The 23,520-nt window shown below is 37.7% G+C and overlaps 1 protein-coding gene across 1 annotated transcript in view; it reads right to left on the bottom strand.

The window, feature by feature from the left end:
- The window catches only part of LOC127411631 (uncharacterized protein KIAA1522-like), a 41,727-nt gene continuing 18,207 nt past the window's right edge, over window positions 1-23,520 (bottom strand). Inside the window, exons 3-7 of the mRNA XM_051647327.1 lie at window positions 7,480-7,617; window positions 7,220-7,263; window positions 6,768-6,909; window positions 6,493-6,603; window positions 1-6,129 (exon numbers count right to left, since the gene is read on the bottom strand). Coding sequence (XP_051503287.1) covers window positions 2,693-6,129; window positions 6,493-6,603; window positions 6,768-6,909; window positions 7,220-7,263; window positions 7,480-7,617 — 3,872 coding nt within the window. The 3' untranslated portion in view covers window positions 1-2,692. The remainder of the gene's footprint in view (window positions 6,130-6,492; window positions 6,604-6,767; window positions 6,910-7,219; window positions 7,264-7,479; window positions 7,618-23,520) is intronic.

Genomic DNA, 23,520 nt, shown 5'->3' with positions numbered 1-23,520 from the left:
AAAAAAAAAAAAAAACTCGTTGCAATGTTTAATCAAATTAATAATAAAAAATATAGTCTGCGTTCTCACAAACTATAGTGTATCACACAGAATAAACCTAATTAAAAACAAAAAGAGAAGAAAAGGAAAGCAGGCATACGTTTTCTAAAAGGCAGTACAAAGTAACAAAACCAATAAGGACAAAAATCTCTAAAGACCTGAAAACAGAGCAACAAAAGGGAAAACACTGATTTATATACACAGGAAAATAACCAACAGATGAACTAAATAACTGCGAAGAAACATGTCACAACAAAATGCCTCTCCCTAGTGGATATAAAGTCACATGTCAAAGTGCATATTTTCTGCCAATCTTTTCTGTACAACTGTTCACAAAATAATCCTATCGCTCCCAGGAAAATTGGAGCATGTTCTGAGATAAGTGTGAAATGTTTTGCGTACAGGAAATGTAAAATCATCCATTGCAGAATTTATTTCACACTTACATAAAAAAATAAAATAAAAATTTATTCATTTTGTGCTGTTTTCAAATATCATTCTGTAAATTTAAAATTATATTTATAAATAAAAATCAGCTTGAATGAAAACCCTAAGAAAACCAATGAGGTGGGGCCAACTTTTTTTAAAGCATGTAAGACAGCACTGGCAAAAAAAAAAAAAAAAAAAAAAAGGGGGGAAAAAAGCATTTTCATAGACAAGGATGCAGAACTTTTCTAATAAAATATGCATATGTAGAGCTCAATTTTAGAGCTTTTTGGAGAACTAAAGAACTCCGTAACCAAGAAGAAAATGCCTCCCCCTAGTGGATAGAAAAAGAACCTTGAAAATTATCAGAATTGCAAATAATTTTGACCATAAATGTATATGCATATTTTCTGCTAATGCTGTCTGTACAGCAGTTGACAGATACTGCTGCACCTTTATTTGAATTATTTCCCCCACACCGGTCTATTGTTGTGGTATCATCTATTTCAGATTTACACGATGCATAAAAACAAAATTAATTGTGGTCACTCAGATGGTTTCTTCCTGTGTAATGGTTCTTTGCCTGAATAAGCTGCAAAGTGAACTTCATGCCTATGAGAGACAACATTTGTATGTCACTGTCATGTGACGTTATGACTTTTTTTTCCATTCGTCACAATCACTACAGAGAGCTTTGCAGAGACAACTGCACTACCCAATAACATTCTTTAGTTTCCTTTATTGCCTACCACCCTTTTTACTTGTCTTTCTCCCTCAGTGTTTATACTCCTGATCATTACATGTTCATGATGAATCATTTATATACCCATTTTATCTATAAAAATTAAACAGTGGAAAGACAACCAGGTCAAATCTAAACCTTTACTGTTGTATGACATCTATACTGTAAGCTGAATATTTGCAATACTGCCCAGAGTTTTAACAACTATCACCATTCTGATATTTTATGTTACTGTTAACCCGTAATAGTTTTACATTTATGGAATAGTACATGTTGCAGTGCCTGATCAGATTCTTTTGAAGATTTTTATCAGGAAATGAGTGGCCATGCAGCTATTTCAGTAACTTTGTTTACTCTTGTCACATGATGAAACATTACAAAGAATAAACTTGAATCTTTTGTACAAAATCTGTTTTGAAACAATAAGTAAATAAGACTTTTCTCCGTAGTAAGAAATTATAATCAGAGTCAAAGACAAAAGATGAAATTAAAGGAACATTTAAAAAGAAAGTAAGAATAGTGCATATAAGAAAAATTTCATATATTAAAAGCAAACAATAATTTTTTTTTCTATTTGTCCAGTCCATTGACAGTAATGTACATTGACTTCTTTCTGAAAATAAAAACAAATTAGACCAACATTAATGACAGAAATATGACAAACATTTTGCTTAAGCTCAATAGCTGTTCTATGATTTTCTGACCACCTGCTCGGCACTACTTGCATACTCAACGATTATGTGTGAAAACACTGCCTCTGCTCCGTTCATCCTTCTTTTTCTCTTACATTTACCTTAACATTCCTATATAGATAGCAAGACACTATAAATCTTGGGCTTATAAATAATTATGGACTATAAATTTGTAATACAAATCAACATTTTTGTTCCGGCCCAAAATAAATGGCTTCTTGCACTTTTTGTTTAGCCTTTCTTTCCTTTCACTTACATTCTTTACCTTAATTTCATTTTATTTTATACTGCTCTTATATTAATGCATACACAAATGTCTGGTTGGCTTCCTCTGTAAAATTCAACCATAGAGTTTTATTGGTCACAACAAAATGTGACTGACTTCTCATGGTTGAAATTATCCCTGCTTACTGCCTCATTATGATTCTTACAGTACTGCCTAATGGTCAATAGTGACAATAGCATGTCTTCTTTCTAGGACTGAGGACACAAAAATAAAATATGAATATTTATCATTCCATGAATATCTGTCATACCAAGCCCAAAACTAATGACATTCAAACACCAGTGGTATTCCCATGATGAATGGGAATCAGTTACACTAAACCAGTGTACAAAAAGTGCAATATGCATATCTGTACATAAAGACTTTTTTGGTATTTTATATTTAAAAATTGCTTAACTTTTTTGAAAAATCAGCTAAATAGTTTGGTCTTAATATCTAAAGCCTGGTTTTGTTTGCAAAAAAAGCAAAAAACTCAAGTGTTAATCAATCAATCAACCATTAATTGACTTATTCATTTGCTGTGCTCTCAGATGTCTCTGTCTGTACTTCCTGTCCAGCAGTTTGTACAGTCTCTGTTTGCATATGCCCAGTCTCAGCTATAGACTCGGTCTCTGCAGAGTTCTGAGTGACGCTTTCAACATTTGCTTTGGGTTTCTTAGCAACAGGAGGAGGAACTTTGGTCATCATCTTGTTTAAATCACTAGACTTAGCTGAATCAGAGACAAAAGCTACCTCTGCCACCAGAGTCTTTCTCAGGTCAGCCTGAACCTCTGAGGATGACGGTGTCTCTATTACAAACTTCTTTGTACTCTTGGAGAAACTGAAGCTGGCCGATGCAGGGGAGGCGGTTACAATGCTGCTGCCTACAGCTGGGGGAGGGGAGCCCAAACCAAAACGTTTGGCTTGGCTGTCTTTTGTAGACATAGCTGCAGCCTTCAGACGAATAGCGTCCTGGAGACGCATGGAGGGGTTAGCTGGTGCCAAAACTATTGGGGGTGCAGGAGAGACAACGGGAAGATTTGTACTTGGTATATGGGTTTTTGGTTCATCGGCATCTGACTTTGATGGTATTTCAATGGTGCTTGATTGCTTCTCTGAATTATCAGGGGTTTTGTAGGGTTCTTGTGCATTAGATTGGGTATTTGGCTCACTGATGACTGACTGGTCCTTTGGTTCTGTTGTGCTTGGCAGGGTTGCAGGTTCAGATGCTGTAGGTTGGATTTGTTCCACAAGGGTATTGGGTTTTCCCTCTGGTTCAGCACAGAGTTGTTTAGTTGTTGGTTCAGCAGGAGCTGGCTTGTTATTTGGATCAGTGAGTGTACATGTAGCTGATGGCTCAAGGCTCGTGGTTGGCGTTTTCTGAACAATTATAACTGATTGAGTATTTGGTTTAGTTGATCCTTGCTGAGTGTTTGATGCAATGGTTAGATTTGTTTTGGGGGATAGAGCTTCAGTTTTTGGCTCGGTGCTAGACAGAGCTTCCACATCAGGGGGCAGTGAAGTAAGAATCAAAGAACGCCTGATTGGCTTCGGAGGCGCATCTTGACTAACACCTGACTTTTGTTTGGGGGGTGAATGTTTCTCAGGGTCTACAGCCTGGCTCTGACTGGACTTAACTGACCTGAGACGAACCATCTGTAGGAGAGACTGGGTGACCACGGGACCAGATGTCTCCTCCTTTGCCTTAGTGGGACTGCTTGGCTGTTTCACCTCTTTTTCTGTCATTGTTAGTTTGGCCTCTATCTTTACATCAGTGGGCAGCGGAGGAGGTCGAGGAACATATGGTTGCTGATCAGAAGTCAGAGCTGATGTTAAGCTCTGTTTCAGAGGTTGGGCTTCTGGTGGAGGGGGTAGGATTTTCTGTGTTGCAGGAAGTGGTGCTGACTTTGTTGGTGAAGGGGGGACTTCTGGTGGTGGTGGAGTTGGAACTTTTAGTGATAGTGAAGATGGAACTTCTTGACTTGGTGGTGGTGGAACTTTTTGTGGTAATAGTGGTGGAGGTAGAACTTCTTGTAGTGATGGAGTTGGAACTTCTTGTGGTGGTGGTGGTGGTGGAACTTCTTGTGGTGGTGGTGGAATTTCTTGTGGAGGTGGTGGTGGTGGAATTTCTTGTGGAGGTGGTGGTGGTGGAACTACTTCTGGTGGTGGAGTAGGAACTTTTTGTGGTGGTGGTGTAGGTGGAACGTCTTGCGGTGGTGGCAGTGGAACATCTGGTGGTAACTGAGGCATTGTCTGTAAAGTCTTTGGTGAGAATGGAGGGGGTGGTGAAGGGAAGCCAGTATCATTTTGCACAGCAACAAAAGTTGTAGAAGCTGGGCCTACTGGAGGAGCGGGAGCGGGAAAAAGAGGCGGCGGAGGGATCCAAGAAGTCAGGTGCTTTATGGCTTTGGCAGCCAGTGCAGGGACTGAAGGAACAGTATCTGGAGAGAGCGCAGCGGGCTTGGCTTGGCTTGTGATTGGTATTGGTGGGTGATGATCTGGAGGAGGTGATGGAGAAGGGACATGGACAGAGGCTTTGGATAAGGATTCAACTTTGCTTTTTAGCTCTACTGGATGTAGCATGAATGGTACTTTTATTTTGTTATGTGCGTTTGCTGAGGCCCTATAGTCTGGTTCATCTACAATTTTAAGACCTCTCTTTTTGGCCCAACGTGCATAGTTAACAGGTCCTGGCCCACACAGCAGTTCAAAAGTGCGCTGGTTATGAGCCCAGGTTTCTGGAGGGGGCGCTGGGGGAGCCAGTACTTTGGGATGGGCTGGAATGTCAAACAGTTGAACAAGCTTATTGGTTCCATTTGTGTATGAATGCATTGAGCTGACAGAAGACATTTGTTGGTAATTTCTCATCTTAAGCTTTTCTAGCAAGGTTTTCTTGCTGTCTGTGCTGGTTATTTGGTTCTCCTTTGATGGAAGAAATGGGTGGCCATTCAATTTATATGTGCCAGCCTTCGAGTCAGTGGATTTGGACTCATCTGCACCTATTGCCTTTTCTCCATTGATAGGATATGGTGGGGTAATGACACCAGAGTTTGATGATCCATCCAGAGTGCTGACATCATGCAAGTAAGGACCCTTAGATCTCTGTTTCTTATTGTGTAATGAATATGACCTGCTGGGTGGAGCTGGAGGTCTCTTGCTCCTTTTCATCACTGACAGACTACGTGAGAAAGTCCCAGCAGATCCTGTCTTTTTGCTGTCTTCCTCATCTGTAATGTCCCCGTTCATGTGAGTTGCTTTGAAGGCTACATGGGAACCGTGGTCCGGAATGTTTAGCTTGGCAGCTCTATCTGTGTTTTCAACCTCACTTCCTCTGCTGGCCACACGGGGAGTGCTACTGCTGGAGAGGGTGGAGGAATTTGACACTAAAGTTTCTGAGGATCCCGAACAGCTCCAGCCAGAGTAGTCTGAACGGATTGTGGAACGATTTGAAGAGACTCTGGACGAAGCTCGGGTAGATGCTGGGCTGGCTGACACCAGGCTGCTTTTACTGACGGTTCGGACACTGCTGCGACTATGGTTGCGACTGAGTTCCACAACATCCACAGATGGGGGAAGTACAGCATTTGGAATTATCTTAGACAAGTATGTGGCCTGAGGTGAGATGGACATCACTGCACTGGAAGGGTTCTCTGATGGAGTCCCTGATGTGGTTAACCAAGGAACACTTAATAGGCCTACTCCAGGCCTGTCCGGATCTGTAGGGTGGTTCATGAGCCATTGGAGTGCAATGTCAGCTTTGGATTTGACCAGTGTGGGGAGCTCTGCATTCTCTTTCTTAACTGTGTGCAAGTTCTCTGCTTCCTGAAGATGGCCTTGTACACTCTCTTGTTCAGAGCTGGTGGATCCACCATCCACAGTGGAAATGATGGTGGGTAGGTTAAAACCTTCGTTGGACAGCTGATCATCAACAGAATGGGTGGTGATCCATGCTGCCCGGTCCAACCCTTTAGATATGAAACACAAAACAGAACACTGTTCAGTATGTAATTACTGTGCACTATATATTTCAAACATACAATCAAAATAGAATACAGATCAGCTAGTCATGCTGTGCTATATGTCGTTGAAAATGTCTAAACCAGTAGAACCAAAGTACACTGAGTAAAAGCCATGTATTTGTACAGTATGTGCAAGCTTAGTTACATAAAAGTTATATCTTTCCAATTTCTTTTGTTTGATCACTATTCTTGATTAATTATTAACAGCAAATAATTGACAATCGATTAAACATTAACAACCCATCTTTCCAATAAACAGAAATCAATGATGTGCAGTACACTGTAAAAGAAAAATGCATTAAATTGTACCCAGTTCTCTCTGGATGTGTCGCGGAATTCCCACAATAGTTCTCACATGTTTCCTACGAGACTTGTGCTTCTCCTGTGTTTTATCTGGCTTCAGAGGACTGAACGTAGAGGCTGGAGAAAGGAAACCACAAAACAATAATGTTGCTTTAACACTGTATTTTAGATATAGATTCTTAAATTTAGCACTATATATGGGACATAATCTTAACCTGGCTAAATTATGGTAAAACTAGATATCACTAATAATGAGTGTATCTCGGTGTGTGAAGAGCCACCTTGGCGTCTGAGTCCAGAGCGTGTTGATCGTGTGGAGATGGAGGAGCGTGTCGACACAGTGTCGCCAGCTGTGCTCTCAGACTCTAATCCTCTCAGCTCACTGAAACTCATGCTGTCTTCAGTCTGAGCTGTTACTGTTGACTGCAAATTAATAATATTTCATTAGCAATTAAAAGTATTCAACAATATATTTCACTTGTGGAACTGGTTAAAGCTGAAGTGTGTAATTTTTTTAATGATAAAATGCCTTCTCCATTCACATCTTAATATGCATAGACAATTACAGTATAAGTAAGTCAAGACATTATTACTTTAGAAATTCCTTTTTGGTGAAATTACACATTTATGCTTTAAGTGCATAAACAAAATCTAGATTTTTCCCAGCATTCACAAAGATCAATGCAAGATTTTGTCATGAGGTGGGAATAGAACTAAATACATTTGTACTTACAATCATACTTTGGTCATCAGGGTAGTCTATCCCATTCTTATCATCTGGAACATAAACAAAACATCAGCTTTTAAACCAAAAAAATAAGCTACGAAAACAGAAATCATAATGATATTGCAAGTTTTATGCTGAAGAGATGTATTTGCTCCACAGAGGGTGTTTGATTTTCCTTTTATTTAGAAATTCCCTAAATTAAAAAATTGCGATGCAGAGACGTTTTGTTTCCACTACAGACTCTGGTTTGGAGTTAGAGCTCTTACCCTCCTGCTGGAGCAGTTTCAGGCCCTGCTGGGCCTCTGTATGCAGGTCCAACAGGTGCTTAGGCCGATTCCCCTCAACAAACACATTTTCCTGGAACTCCTGGAGAGAAACAGAGCCCATAGCTTCCTCTTTATGGCCTACAGAGAGAAATAAATAAAAATATTTTTAATATCTAATAGATCCACAAATGGCAGACAAATAGATTGAATAAGGTTTTCCTAATTTTGAGGGCTTGAAACCATCAATGCTTTAAAAGTATAGAAACATGCATGCTCCCAAACTGTCCTGAAAAATATAGTGACTGATCAACTGTTCTTGACTTTATGCTGCTTAGCTTCAGTAACAACTAATGCTAATGCAAGTCAATTATCTCATTCCTTTAACCAGGGCTTCCTTTGTGTTTTAGTGTTGCATACTATTAAGTCATTCCACCACTATTGAGACTGACAGCTCTGTAACCTGGTTATGTCGTCAAACACAGTTAGCCTAAATTCTAAATGTGCAAAATGCCATGCTTAAATCATCCACGTGGCCTGACTTCACCCTGCTAATAAACTCTTAATTATCTCATGATTAAAAATTGTCTGCAGGAGCAACATACCATGCCTATCCATAGTACATCAATTATGTTCGTTCATTTCCAAAAGATGACAAGACATTGTGCATTTTAAAAAGTTCTAAACAGGATTAAAAATTCACGTTTTTTATTTTTTATTTACTGTACTGATATCATCCCAGAATTAAACTTCATTGTCTAAACTTACCTTTTGTTTTTAAAGATGGACAGAATATAACAGACAGTTTGATTCAGCAAGATCGCCATGTTTGCACTACCACAGGAACAGAGTTAAGAAAGTGTTTTAATCCTTTTTAAATAGTCTTTGATCAGCACACACTAATTTTAGAGTGTAGAGCTCCAGAAACACACATAATTAACTATCATTATTCTGAGGTCTTGAGTAATCCTGATCCAGATAAATATAGATCCATCTGATAACACATTAAGAAAATGTCCTCGGTTTGTTTTTGTTTTTGTATAGCTGGAGTCTCTACAGAAAAGCAGACTGAAGCAGAATGACCAATCACCAACCAAAGGAGTGACAGTCTTCTACATACCTGCTTAATTCCACTGCTCATGGTAACACACACACACACACACACACACACACACACACAAATCTGTTCTACCTCTGATATTAATTTTATTTATTTTTTTTGACACAGCATTATATATAATGGATAACCCATGCCAGGATTCATTTTAAGAATAGTTCTGCCTGTTCTGCTCATAGCCATGCATTTACATTTACTTTTTATTGTTTAGCAGAAGATAAATCAACTAACAAATGAGAAAAAGCACAAGCAATTTACAATACAGAAACCAACAATACTGGCAGTATTGCAATACTGAATGTAAAGAGTGAACCGAGTAGTACAGTATCTAGAATGGCAGAAACGTAGAGGAAATATATATATTTTTTTGTTAATAAGTAATGTCTATTTTTTTTTATTATTCTGAATCAATTAAGTACTCACAGAAGTTTGGACATTCTGGCTAAGGTCTCAATTTAATTGAAGAAAGAAAATAAAAAGCAAAATGACAGAGATGAGTAAATGATCACCAAAAAAAAAAAAAAAAAAAAAAAAAAAAAAAAAGGTGTGACCGTTTTCCACCTGTGTACTTACTATTGCCACAAGAGGGAGTTTAAGAGCAAGGGAAGTCTGAGGTCACCAGTATGTTTAAGGTGAACAAAACTTGTTGCTCAACCTGAGAACAAAGGCAGTTTTCAATGTTCAACTCAATCAACAAAAAGTATGTCATTTGTCTTTTATTTGATTTCATCAAATGCTAAATGTAATTCTTTTAAGATTATTATTATAATTTTTTACAATTATTATTATTTATTTTTTCAGATCTTTGCAGATATCCTCGAACAGTTAAATCCAACACATGGCCTGACCTTTCCCACACTTTAATGTTGGACTGAACTGATTTCCAGTTAACACCTGGTCTATGGTGGCTACAGTGGAATGCTATGAACCGACCTCAGTTCATCTCAAAGTATCGCTAAACCAGGCCAGACACGTTCTACAGCCAGAGAGCCCCAGTGAAAATTCCTTTGTGAACTTAAAGATTAAAAACCATAAAAATAACAACTAAATCAAAAGAGTGATGGAAATGAAAGTGAAAATTCTTTCTGGATGTCCATGACACACTGCACACTGATTGAAGCCCTGAGTATCATCTGGTGTCTCACCAATGATGTGTGTGTGTGTGTCTTTAGACGGAGACAGTCAAGCCGCAGATAAAATGTTCTTAGAAACATTTTTGGACAATTTAAATAGCTAAACAACCACAGTGGTCATCTGCTCAGCCCCAAGTAAAAAACAAAACACTGTATGACACAGCAATAAACCACGAGAGGCTGTACATTCTTTGGAACGACACAAATACACAGCCTCTCATGAGCATGGAGGCTTGAATCTCATGATTTTATAATTTCAGCAACAGCAATCTAACATGCATCAACTAAATAGTTCAATGAATAGTTACATTTATTAAAGGTGTTATATCATAAGGAATCAATGCAATAGGAATTTTCCTTTCCTTAAAACTTCCTCCAAAGTCCAGAAAGACCATTTATTGAATATGACATCAAAAACCTGAAACATTAACATACGACGGCCCACATTTACAAGTTAGTGTATTATAAATGCCATATTAATCTAGAATGTGTGGTCACAGGTGTACAATTATCAACAATTTACAATGGCTTTGAATATGGCTCATTCAATTAGAGAGTGGGTAATATCCGTTTTATAAAACTGCAATAGTGACATGGATCCAAAATTACAGTAAATACTCTTGCTGGATGTGTGTTCGCAAGTATGTGGAGTATTGTGTTGATCATTACATGTTTCCTAATCTTTGGCATAATTTTTTTTTTTAATTAGTCTATTCAGAAACATTCTGAAAACTTGGTAACATTCTGAGAAATCCAAATAAAAGCAGCACAGAATAAGAAAGACTGAGACATGCCTGGACTTGCCAAGTGCAGATGTCAGAGCAGCAGCAAGGAATCTCAAACCGCAATAAAACTCACATAAAAAAAAAAAAAAAAAGAGTCTCTAAGCAGCTTTAACTTTAATTTCAGACTAAATCTTTACCTCATTTGTTGCAGTTCTTGTTGCTCTTTTTCAAAAGCAAAATCATGGTCAATGAAACTCTAAAAGAAAATCACACTTGTTCTATGTGGGTTTAGAATTACATAGGGTAAGTAAATAATGACACTGTTTTCACTTTTGGGTGAACTATTCCTTTAGACAAAGAAAGAGAGAGAGAAAGAAAGGGCGAGCAAGTGGAACACAATGTGCTAGAATGAATGATAGACACTGGTAATATAAACAGCTGTGTAGTTCTCATCATTGGCAGCTGGATTCCAGGCAATGTGTGTGCTGCCAGGAGCTCAAGATTGCTCTGTCCCGACAGTGGCTGCTGTGCTGAGCTTGAACAGCAACTGCCTTCTAAAGATGGCCAAACATTGTAGGGTAGTTTTCATGTCATATATAAATAAGAGTACATTTTCAATGTATAAAGTCACCAAGCCCAGTATTAGGTCAAGATTTAGGCCTTAATAGTAAAAAAACCTCCCTATTTGTTCTCTTTCTTTGGCTCATGGTGTCTTTATTGGAGATTTAAATCTCAATGCATAAGAAGTTCTGGTATTTGGTGTAAATATCCCTCCATGTTTCTATAATTCGCTATCATTAAAGGGCCTAATTTAAATACACTTTCTCATGGATCAAACATAGTGCATTTGTGATTGTTTCTTACAACACCACTGTCAGAATATATGCAATTCTTCTCGATTACTAACACAAAATAACTGATTCTATTGGCCCAAATTCCCTGAGCATTACTTAAACTCTCGAAACAGACACATTTCTCAAAACTATGAACACAATTTACCTGCTTTCACACGTTCCAGTTTTTTTTTTTTTTTTCTCCCCCCTTTCCTCTCCAATTTGGAATGCCCAATTCCCAATGCACTCTAAGTCCTCGTGGTGGCGTAGTGACTTGCCTCAATCCGGGTGGCGGAGGATGAATCTCAGTTGCCTCCGCATCTGAGACCGTCAATCTGCGTCTCATCACGTGGCTTGTTTAGCGCATTACAGCGGAGACATAGCGCGTGTGGAGGCTTCACGCTATTCTCCGCGGCATCCACGCACAACTCACCACCTGCCCCACCGAGAGCGAGTTTTGTGTATTCAAAGTATTTTTCGTTGATAACCCGGTTCGCACTTCCTCCTTTCCGATGAACAAGAGGCTTGTCTGACACAAAATAAAAAAAGTAGCAAAATTGTTCACACACCAGTCAAAATTTCAGGATAAATAAAAATGCCACAGGTGATTATGTGCTTTGGAAAATGGATTCTAACAATGCTTGAAGATATGGAAGGTAGAGAGACAACAACGATGACGGGGTAGAGGAAGATGAAGGGGCAGAAGAACAGTTGTACCTGATTATATCTGCTCTACAGTATTCTGATTGACTGTTCTTTTGCATGTTACAACAATGCTTGGCAACAAGTCCCGCTAAATCTGAGTCGTATTATGGTTACATCCATCATTTACTGTAAACCTTCAGACAGGACAACAGGTAGCTACAGTAACTGCAGTAACTGAAACTTGCTGTAGACAAGCTGGTAATCTACAGGGCTTCTATACTACATTACTCAGTTTAGAGGTCATGTACTTACTGTATAGTGCATGTACTGTATTACATGTTGATGACACTTGCTCTGATAATTTGTGAAAATAGATGTCTACTTTGTCTAACCTGACAGTACGTGTTCTACTATCATGTGCTATTTTTCTGCAGAACTTAGGAGCAAATTACCATGCCGAGTAGTATGATTTTTTTGTTCCAACTCTTACTTACAGTTTTACAGTATATTATATTAATTAATTCATGCTAATTTCTCTGTACATTGAAACAATTTGTTCATGTATGAGTCACTGAATTTTCCTTTTGACAGTGCTTTTCGCCCAGCATCACTTTACAGTACTTTAATGTAGGCTTACTCTCCAATACACTTTTTGAATATTTCCATATTGTATGCATTATGTGCTATAACTGCAAAACAAAGATTCACGTGCAAAATTCTCCCTGGTTGATAGAGGTTTTTATAGCAGTGTTTTAAATTGATCCCACTGATGTTTTGTGAGCAGTGCAATAGTTCGTGTTTGTTGGGTTTGTGTGTCATTTGAAGTCAATGTTTAAATTTTTATCAGAAGATAATATATTTTTGAGTGAAATATTTGATTTTGGAGTGAAATATTTGATTGGTATGTAGTTTTGAGACGGTGAATTGTTTCATGAAATGTGTCTTAGCAATCAAGAAAAACTGTAAAAGAGAACCATAAATTGATGTTTTTTGTCTTTACAATTCTTAATATTTTATACCGAACATTTTAGAACACACCTCTACATAACTGTCATGTAATTTTTGGTTGTTTCACCAAACAGCATGCTTCATATATTCGGTTCAACAACATTAAGTTAAAGAAGGTAAACTTTATCATTCAACTGAACAGTGTACATACATTTTAGACACTAACGTTATGTTCTGCACTCTTTCCATGCACGGAATGAATGCGTGTCCTTGAATGAGAAGTTTTTAGCGCATTTACTTGAACCGCTCAGGCAACCCATATGACCAGAGACTATTTAGCAGAGATGGGCCACTTTTATTCAAACGAATGGGAGAAATTGGAAAGACCAATGGCAGCATTCGGTCAGTGGATATAGAAAGGAAGTTCCGCCTTACAGGTAAAAGAGCTAATCACCTTTAAGATACAGACACTGCCTGTCAATCAACTTGAGAACACACATGCATATTAGCTATTCAAGCAGATCTTCACCAAACACCACATAATTCGCACCCTGACTTTTCCAACAAAATGTTTAATAATTTAAGAACCCAAATTGTATTCTATAAACTGTTAAATCTTTTGTGTTCAGTAAGTCAAACTTATTGCCTATAAAGTGGTGTTTGCATGCCTTGTCTTTGACCTGTACCAACTTGCAACTGTTGCCTGATAGTTGCATCAAGCCTGATACTTTTGTCGAACAATTGGCGAGTAGTTCACTCCATGTTTAAAATGCTGCCGAACTGAAAACGCGTTGCTTATGTGATGCAGACACGAGATCTGTAAAACAGTACTTAACCTCTCTGAGAAAACAGTTTTTCCTGGAGGCATTATACATTGTAGGTACAGGTTACTTGAGCCAAATGTCTCTACAAAAGCATTAAAAAGAAAGTTGACTAATAACGGTTTATCGTTATTGTGCATTCCACACAACCTGCTTTTCAGTTTTTGATGATTTTCAGTAAGGGAGCAGAAAAGCTTCTGCCTGCCACACCTATTTCATATAACGGTAAGGTAATATTTGCTACTTTGGTGTAATAACAAGGATTCCAACAAAAATATAATCACTGTAGAAAGAAGCAGAAATCCATCAATAATAAAAACAAATTGCCAACAAAATAAAACTTTGGACAAAACTGCTAAAAGAATACTTCCATCCTTCAGTTGGTATCACAATGAACACAGAGCTGCAGATGCATTAAAGCCTACTCGGTGAATGGCATGTGTTCATATTGCTAATCTTATACTATAGCTTCTAGCTCTTATAATTTTATAATATTAGCTCTTACTTACCCTTCGAAAGGGTGATGGAGAAACACGTTTGGTCCCAACACTTTAGATCACTCACAAAATATGATTATTTATAACAGTTACTATAATTTAGATTATTACATTATTAGTTATTTAGAATATTTATAATACCTTTTCATTGTTCACTTTAGCCTAAAAAGGGATATTCACCCCAAAATGATAATTGTCTCATCATTTACTAATTTATGTAAATTTGTATGACTTTCTTCTGCAGAACACAAATAAAGATATTTTGATGGAGATATCAGGTTTATATTCATACAATGCAAGTTGGTGGGATCCAAATCTTTCAAGCTCCAAAACAGACATAAAGGCATCATGAAGGTAATCCATTTGCAAAGTGCGTGTACAGCACTTGTTGCGTGCATCAAGCGTGAGGAAATGTAATTGAGCTTCAAATCATGATGAGATCATTATCATTTTTGGGTTAACCATTCATTTAAATCAGTTTCATCATATAGAGTTTCGTTCAGTTTGCATTTACACATTCGCCAGAGGCTTTCATCCAACTTACAGTTCATTACAGCTATACCTTTCATCAGCTGCATGAGTATTTGTATCCTAAAATCTCGTTTTTATTTTTAAAGAGTTGGCCTACAAAACAGGCAAGCTGAAAGGAGCCACATGCACACACCAAGCTAAATATGGATGTTGGACAAACAGGGGTTTTCAAATTGAGGTTTTGTGAAAATATTTGAAAGGTTCTATGCAAATAAATTTAAATTGAATTGAAAATGTTTATGTTCAGGTTTATACAATACATCTAACATTTCTCTAATAGTAGAAAAAAAAGATCAACTTAATAAAAATGTAAAACATTTTTGCCCTTGATACAATGATGACTAATAATAATAATTATTAGTGCTGTCAGTCAATTAAAAATTTAATTCGCAATTAGTCCCATCATTTTTTGTAGTTAATCTTAAGAAAACAAAACAATATGTAAAAACATAAGGCTTTATTAACATTTTCCAAACAAAGCCTTACACAAAAATGCACTAAAATAGAAAAAATTCAAGTAACATTAAACGTTTCTCAAAAGTCTAATTGCGAGGTTGACTAATTGAAAGAACTAGTTTCCCCAGATAGGTTTATATTTTCATTGCAATGGGCATTTAATCTCTTAAAATCTCATCCTCCACAATAATAATTTTTTACAGCATAACTTTGCTACAGCAATCGTGAAGCCGAGTTCATGATTCGCGTCAGGGTGTCAGTGTCAAGCGCCGCTTTGAACTCCACTTGCAGACAAAAACGTCTCATTCTGCATTTTGGTGATAGTTAAGACTTGACGTGCTTCTGTGGTAATTAAAATACGCCTTACACAGGCTGAAAAATAATTGATTTATGTAACAAGTCCCATCTGGGCTTGTTTTGTACATCAAATAATGTTAAGAGGTCCTCTCCCCATCACTTTATCACTGACAAGGAAGTACTGTTGTGTTTGTGTGTTGTGAAGTGTGTGCCAGTGTAATGACTCTGGGCAGACATAATGCAAAGGTTCTGCCCTTCCAACCAGTGTTTATGCTGGTTTATGCTGCATTTATAGTAAATGTGTTAATCGCGATTAAGAAAAATGTACACGTTAAATTTTAATTAATTGCACGCGTTAACACATTAATTGTGACAGCTCTAATAATAACTAATTCATTTTGAAAAACAACATGTTGTCTTTATAATTTAAAACTTACTAGTATTCTATGCTTTTTCTTACAGTATAAATGGGTCTTTATAGATGAAAAATATATAGCCGCCTTGCTTCATATTTTAGAAAGGGGGTCTCTTGCAAGGGGATCATCATATTTGGGGGTCCTTGGCATCAAGAAGTTTTAAAAACCCCTGCTACAGAAGGCTTATGTCTTTTAGAGCCAAGAAAATTTTAGAGTCAAAAGAACATTATTAACAGTCATTCTGAATTAGTCTAGTTCTGGCACATATCTGTTTAGGGTTCTAAATCACATGAGCTGGAAACAGAGAAATGAATCCAGCAGAAAAACAGTTTCCCAATTTTATACCTGTTCATTGTCTCGAAATCTCCAATGTAAACTCAGGAAGGTATGGAATTCTGCACAAACACACCCACGCATTTCAATAAACACACATAAACTACTACCAGTCTTCGTCTCTAAACCTCACAGTCAGACACTGTTCAAAAAGGGTGTTAAGGAATGACCGGCATTTCTCATGATGAGTAGAAAAGTCAAGTCAGACAAAAGGTCATGACTGTGGTTAACCCTTGGCAAGTGTGTAACTTCCAACAGGAGATGTCAAAAACGCTGGAAAGAGCCGTGTGCGTGTCAGTGGCACAGCGGAATATTTAATGGGAAGCAGGTTTAAGGTAACAGTTTTTTGTTCCGACTGAACTGGCAACATCACACAGGAAGCTTTCCCATCGTAAAGTCTGGGATACAGGATACAAAACACAATATTATGTGTGTTTTTTTCTTAGTAGCTTTGACCTTCTTATTAGTGGAGCAAGCAACACTATTACTATGAATAAACTTCAATGCGTAACTTGTCCTGCACTGTCTGTGCAACATACATTAAGGATACCTCAAATCTTGCGACTTGTTGAGGAGTGTGTTCTATTACTTTTCAAAGCAATCAGACTTACAATTTCCACCTGGTGGAGGATTAAAAAAAGAAAAGGAGCAAAAACATCCAACCAATACTTCAAGTGGAGTCGGAAAGTAGTATTTACAAGTGGGAAACTATGAATTCTAGATTATGTTGAAAGGGGAGTGTCAACATGAAAGATGATAGAAAGCAATGATTTTGCAAAGTTATTTTAATTTCATTGCTTTATTTCTATATTATTAATATGTTATATATAAAAGTCATCTAATGACTCAAACTTCACGGTTTGTTTTAAAGGTGCACTCAGTAATTTTTTTAATATTACGTCTTGGACTTACACTGACACCTAGGGGTGTGGATGCAGCATCATTCTAATGCAATAGTTTTCAGTTGCCAATGTCATTGTAGAAAATCACTATTCACAGTCAGACATGATTAATTTAATCCATGAGTGAAAGTATCCAACAACATTGCGGTTAATGAGAATAAGCGAGTAGTATTCAGCTGGTCATATGATTCTAACCCCCCATGACGGGACCCTCTTCATGTAGAATGAAGAGTGGTGTTGGCGTAGTGGACTAAAGCACTGAACTGGTAAGCAGAAGGTAGTTGGTTCAATCCCCACAGCCACTACCATTGTGTCCTTGAGCAAGGCACTTAACTCCAGGTTGCTCCAGGGGGATTGTCCCTGTAATAAGGGCACTGTAAGTCGCTTTGGATAAAAGCATCTGCCAAATGCATAAATGTAAATGTAGAATAAAACAGCTTTTATAAGGTTACTGAAATTACTGGAGTCTTTATCTCATGTGAGTGTTCATGATTTTATACCTTTATTACAATATACTCAGACAAACTAATCTAATCAATTTATCAGTACTCTTCCTAAGACTAAACATCATCTGTCTTCATATCGGAGGGAGTAGCACTAGATAATCTTATCAAATTACCAAACACATTGTAAGATTTTCCTTTAAGTGACCCATTTTCAAAATCAACACGGAGGGTAAGAGTGATCACATCACACACTCAAAGCATGAGATGATGACACAATCATGCTAGATTAATAAAGACAGCACGCTTTTCATTTGGCATACTCGGAAGCAGCTCTGTTTTACTTATAAAGCAAAGTCTGCATGCAACACAGGATCAGAACCATTGTTTTCTTTTCACTGGAGCAAATTCACTAAACAGTTGTGCAACTTCTGCACATGGTATTTCAGAAATTATATACTGGTGGTGTCAAAATGACATACTTCACCTTTAATAAAAAATACCATTAAATTATATTACAAAAATCAGTGTTATCTACAGAAGGACATGTGTGAAGTGTCTAAATTAATCCCTCCTTCTGCTTTTGTCCTAGATTTCCTCAAAGTCTTGAGCAGCAGGTAGTGACCACTCCCTCAGGAGTATCATATAAAAGCTGTTTATTTTTTGTGGTTATGCACCATATAGATCATTACGAAGGCTGCGGTCTACTCTGTCAGCACAGTGTGTGCTTCAGTAGGTTCATGCTTCCGAAAATGGGTGGAGTTGAGGTGTGATATCACAAAGGTCTCTCTGCTATAACAGATCATGTGGAACCTTTACATACATCAACTTATTCAGCTCACAAAGCAATTATTATACACAAACCCAAAACAAGAAACAATTCACATGGATCCAATCCTGGTTCTGATCCCACACTACACCACAAATGTACTGTTACGGAAGGAAATAGACAAACACCTTTACATAAACTCTTAAGACTCAAAGCAAGCACTTAAAGTGACCTCAGCAGAGGGCAAATTTTATCTTTATGATGTGTTTAAATTTAAGCTTGGAAAACACATGACTACGTGATACTTAAGGTAAACACTTCCAAAACTACTCTTGGCTCTCACATCCAAGAATATATGGTATTTGACCTCGTACACCCCGCCCCCCCCATACACATGTGTGGACATTGTATTTTGGCTTCACAATGCATAATTTAAATTAATTTAAACAGACTGATCTCCATTTAGAAGACTCTGGGCTGTCAGTAAGTGTTAAACTTTGGAAGTACAGAGTCATGTGACAAAACAACATGGCGTCGATCACAGCAGAGTTTGTCTTTGGGAGAAACGCCAACAAAACTACTTCTGGTAAGAAACCTAATGAAGTTTTTACATTGGAACCTGTTTGAGTCAAAAGATTAGAATCTCTAGTTTCATCCGATATGCCATTTTGTAAATTTGAGCGATTTACTGCGAAATGTCACGCCGCTAAACAAAATGTACCCTGATGTGTACGCATTTTTTTCCTTAGAAATCCTATATTTACTGTGGATAAATATTTTTGCTTTCAGAGGCTTTATTTGGAGTTAGGATGAAAATAAGGTGCATTTCGAACTGTTCTGAGACCAGTGCAGACAGGCAGCATACTGGAGGTTAAGTCATTTACTAAATCGGAAACAAGGGAGCAAGAGAGCATCCTATAGCTTTCCTATGAAGCTAAGTGCATTCCTAAAATCCGACCAAATGTTTTCCGATTTAGGCTGCAGATGATGTTTGGCAGACATGGGACAATGGTAATCAGTATTAATCAGAATCAGAATTTATAATGTATAACTTTATTTTAACATGGTTGGCAGTGATTGGATGATGCTAGCCATTATTTTGAATCAGATTTTCATTTTCAGAATTCATTGTGCTAATTTATGATGTAATGTCTGTAACGTCTCAAAAACATGAATAACCAACACTCCTGGAAACAAACAATTTGATAAAAATAAATAAATAAATTATATATATATTATATATATATAGGACATTCTATAGTTTGGTATTATTAGTCCCGCTGTTCACTTATGTTGCAATCAATTTTTAGGAAAACTATTTGCTCTTAAAAATATATATATATTTTTATTAGGTGCCACTAGTTACAAATCAAAAAGGGAAATGAAAAATCCACACAGCAGTCACGCTTGGGTCTCAGGAGGTTGAGAGACATATATCAAGCAGGTTAAGGGTCATTTGATGTGCAAGCCTTCTTTGGCTCAGTACACACAAGACAATAATTCACACAAATGAATAGTTAGAAGTGAAATCGTATAATTGCCAAAAAAGCATAATCGCCAAAGGGTGAGGCTTGATAATTATTTCAACTAAGAAATATATGAAGACGGCAACCTTCGTGATATTTAAAATGATTCTTATTTACTTATAATTATTAAATCTGCTTAATCCTGTGTTTTCATTTATGTTGCTACCAAAGCGAACAGCACTGCTTGTGTAACCTGTTAGTAAAAAAAATTGATGGACAAGTTCTAAAAACAAATGACTGAAAATAAATTACTTTTCCTCATTGTAGTATGATTGCTCTACTAATTACTCTGTCTGAACAGTAATCACATTAATCACTACTTAAGAATTTATTTCAAAAACCAATAAACAACCTGTACTGTCAGTTCTTTTTCTAATTAACACGTTATATTGATTCACACAATTGACAAAGAAAAGCAAAACATATATTCACAGAATCAACATTTAACCCCCATTATTACCTTCCCCCCTCCTAATCCCCAACCCCACCCTGACCCTCAACAAATAACCCCGTGGTCACACGAGTATACACAAAAAAAATAAAATAAATAAATATATATATATATATATATATATAAATAATCACACACATTTAAAACTATACTTCTCTCTCCACTGCCCCTTCCTGAGAGCCCTCCAAGAAGGCCAAATAGCTGCCCCATTTCCTATCAAATGAATCTAAGTTTCCCAGCCTTCTACATGACATTTCCTCAAATGCCGCCACCCTCCCCATCTCTGTGCACCACTCTTGAAATAAGGGGGCTCCAGCCGACTTCCATCCCCTAAGAACAATCTGCCTGCTGATCATAAAACTGGATAGGACCCAATTTTTTATGTTTTTATCCCCTATATTAATGACCGCCCCATCGCCTACAATACAGAGTCTACGGCAAAATTAAATTTGAGTGCCCAATATGTCACACATAAAACTCTGAACCCTCAACCAAAATTCTCCGATCTTAAAACACCACCAAAAAACATGGGTTGTCCCCCCATCTTCTGATTGGCAACGCCAGGAGGTGGGTGTGTCTTTCAGACCAAGCCTATACAATCTAGAGGGGGTCCAGTAGAATCAATGTAAAATCTTAAATTGCATAAGACGGACCCTTGTATCTCTAGATGTAGACTTGACATTTTTTAGAATCCTAGCCCACACTCCCTCCTCCAATACCAAGTTTAATTCTTTCTCCCATAATCTCTTGAGAGAAGTTGAAGCTCCGTCTCCCAGACTCTGAATTAACAGGGAGTAATACATTGATGCCTCATGACCTTTTCCAAAAGCAGTAATCACCACTCCCAGAGTGCTTTAAGGGGGTGTATGCTACTCCCAAAAATAGTACAGAGCAGGTGGCGCAGCTGTAAAAACCTAAAGAACTGAGATCTGGGAATCCCAAAATGCTGAACCATATTTTCATTGGATCTCAACACTCCACTCTCATATAGGTCACCAAGCGTACTAAACTCCATCTCAATCCACTCTGTCCAGCAGAAAGGGGACTTATTAATACATAATTTTGGGTTCAGCCATATGCTCGAGGCTACATTTAAATAAATGTCAGAATTAAACACTCTGGACACTTTTGACCATACCACGTAATGTGCAAATGCGAGATAACGGGGTGTAACTTAACTTCTCCGATTAGTTTGATAGGCTTTGCAATGGCGAAACAGGGGCAAGAACTTCCTGTTCAATACAAAACCAGGGAGGGGCTCTCTCAGGTGGAAGCAACCAATGTGCAAATGTCTGAGACCGAATGCATAATAATAAAACAAAATCTTGGGTAGGCTTAGCCCACCTTTGTCAATCAGCCTATGCAACTTACTGAAATGTAATCTGGGACGTTTACCATTCCAAATGAAGGACTTTGCTATGCTATCAAATTGCTTGAAATAAGAGAGGGGGACACTTCTAGGGAGAGATTGTAGCAGGTAGTTGAACTTTGGAAAACAATTCATTTTAATAACATTAACCTTCCCAGTCATACATAAATGTAATGAAGCCCACCTGCCCACATCGCTCGAAAAACTTTTTTATTAAAGGGTCAAAATTAACTAAATTACATAAATTTGCTGGGAATAAAATACCCAAATACTTAATGCCCTGTTTGGGCCACTGGAAGGTGCCCAGCTGAAAAGCCGTTACCGGGCAGTACGCTGTCAGAGCCAAAGCTTCGGATTTAGACCAATTAACTATGTATCCTGAGAATTTAGAAAAGGAATGAATAATTCTGTGGAGGCATAGATCTAGTGGGGTCGGAGACGAATAATAAAATATAATCTGCATAAAGCAAAAGCTTATGCGCTACACCTCCCGACATCAACCCTGGAAAATCATCCTCCTTTCTTATCGCGTCTGCTAATGGTTCCAGGGCAAGACAGAACAATAATGGGGAAAGAGGGCAACCCTGCCGAATGCCCCTATCCAGAGTAAAATAATCTGAAATTAATCCATTTGTTTGTACCACCGCTACCGGTTGTCTATAAAGTAATTTAATCCATACAATAAAAGTATTCCCGAACCCGTACATTTCCAAAATCTTAAAAAGATAATGCCATTCTACCATATCAAACGCCTTTTCGGCATCAAGTGAGATGGCAGCGACTGGAGTCTGATCATTCGCCACTGACCACATGATATTGATGAAACGCCTAATGTTATCAGAAGAGCTACAGCCCTGAATAAACCCCACCTGATCTATATGTATAAGAGATGTCATAATTTAATCGGTTAGCCAAAATAATTGACAATATTTTAACATCTAGCTGGATCAGGGAAATTGGATGGTAACTCTTACACTCGCTTGGATCTTTGTCCTTTTTAAGAATCAGACTGATCCGGGCTTGTGTCATGGTTGGCGGAAGCTTTCCATTCTTGAATGTTTCCGTACAAACTTCTAGTAAAAGTAGAGCCAATTCTGTAGCATAAGATCTAAAAAATTCAGCGGCAAAGCCGTCTGGCCCCAGAGCCTTATCTGTACGTAAGGCCTTAATTACCTCACAAAGCTCCTCCAAGGTTATCTCAGAATCAAGATCATTTGTTTGCTCAGCTGACAGTTTAGGAAGTTCCAATGGTTCCACAAAGTTTCTAATATCCTCATCAGTAGACGAAGAAGTGGAACTATGGAGATCAAGATAGAATTCTTTAAAAGCATTATTAATATCAATGGCCGAGGTAAATATTTCACCACCAGCAGATTTCACTGAGGGAATGGTAGAAAAAGACTCTCTCTGTTTTATATATCTAGCCAGAAGCGTCCCTGCTTTGTCCCCCGACTCAAAATATGACTGTCTTGCCCTGAATAGCTAAAACTCCACCTTCTGCGACAAAACAGTATTATATCTGTATTTCAATCGGGCCAATTCTCTGAGGCCTTTAGACGACATTCAGTGCTTCAGCTCTGCCTCGGCACTTTTAATATTCTCTTCCAATTCCACGAGTTCTTGTGCTTTGGATTTTTTGGTGAATGCGGCACACTGTATAATCCGGCCCCTAAGAACGGCCTTAATTGCCTCCCAAGTCATGCCCACAGAGGATACTGAGGATCAGTTGGTCTCCATACAGACATTGATTTCAGCCTTTAGCATTTGTTGGAATTCAGGATTTTGCAAGAGGGATACAGTAAAGCGGCAACTATATGATTTCCTTTTCTTTA

Source organism: Myxocyprinus asiaticus, chromosome 21 (genome assembly GCF_019703515.2).
Source record: "Myxocyprinus asiaticus isolate MX2 ecotype Aquarium Trade chromosome 21, UBuf_Myxa_2, whole genome shotgun sequence".
In the NCBI taxonomy this organism is placed as follows: Eukaryota; Metazoa; Chordata; class Actinopteri; order Cypriniformes; family Catostomidae; genus Myxocyprinus; species Myxocyprinus asiaticus.
Note: the sequence above shows the minus strand (reverse complement) of the source record. Positions and strands in the feature narration are given on the sequence as shown.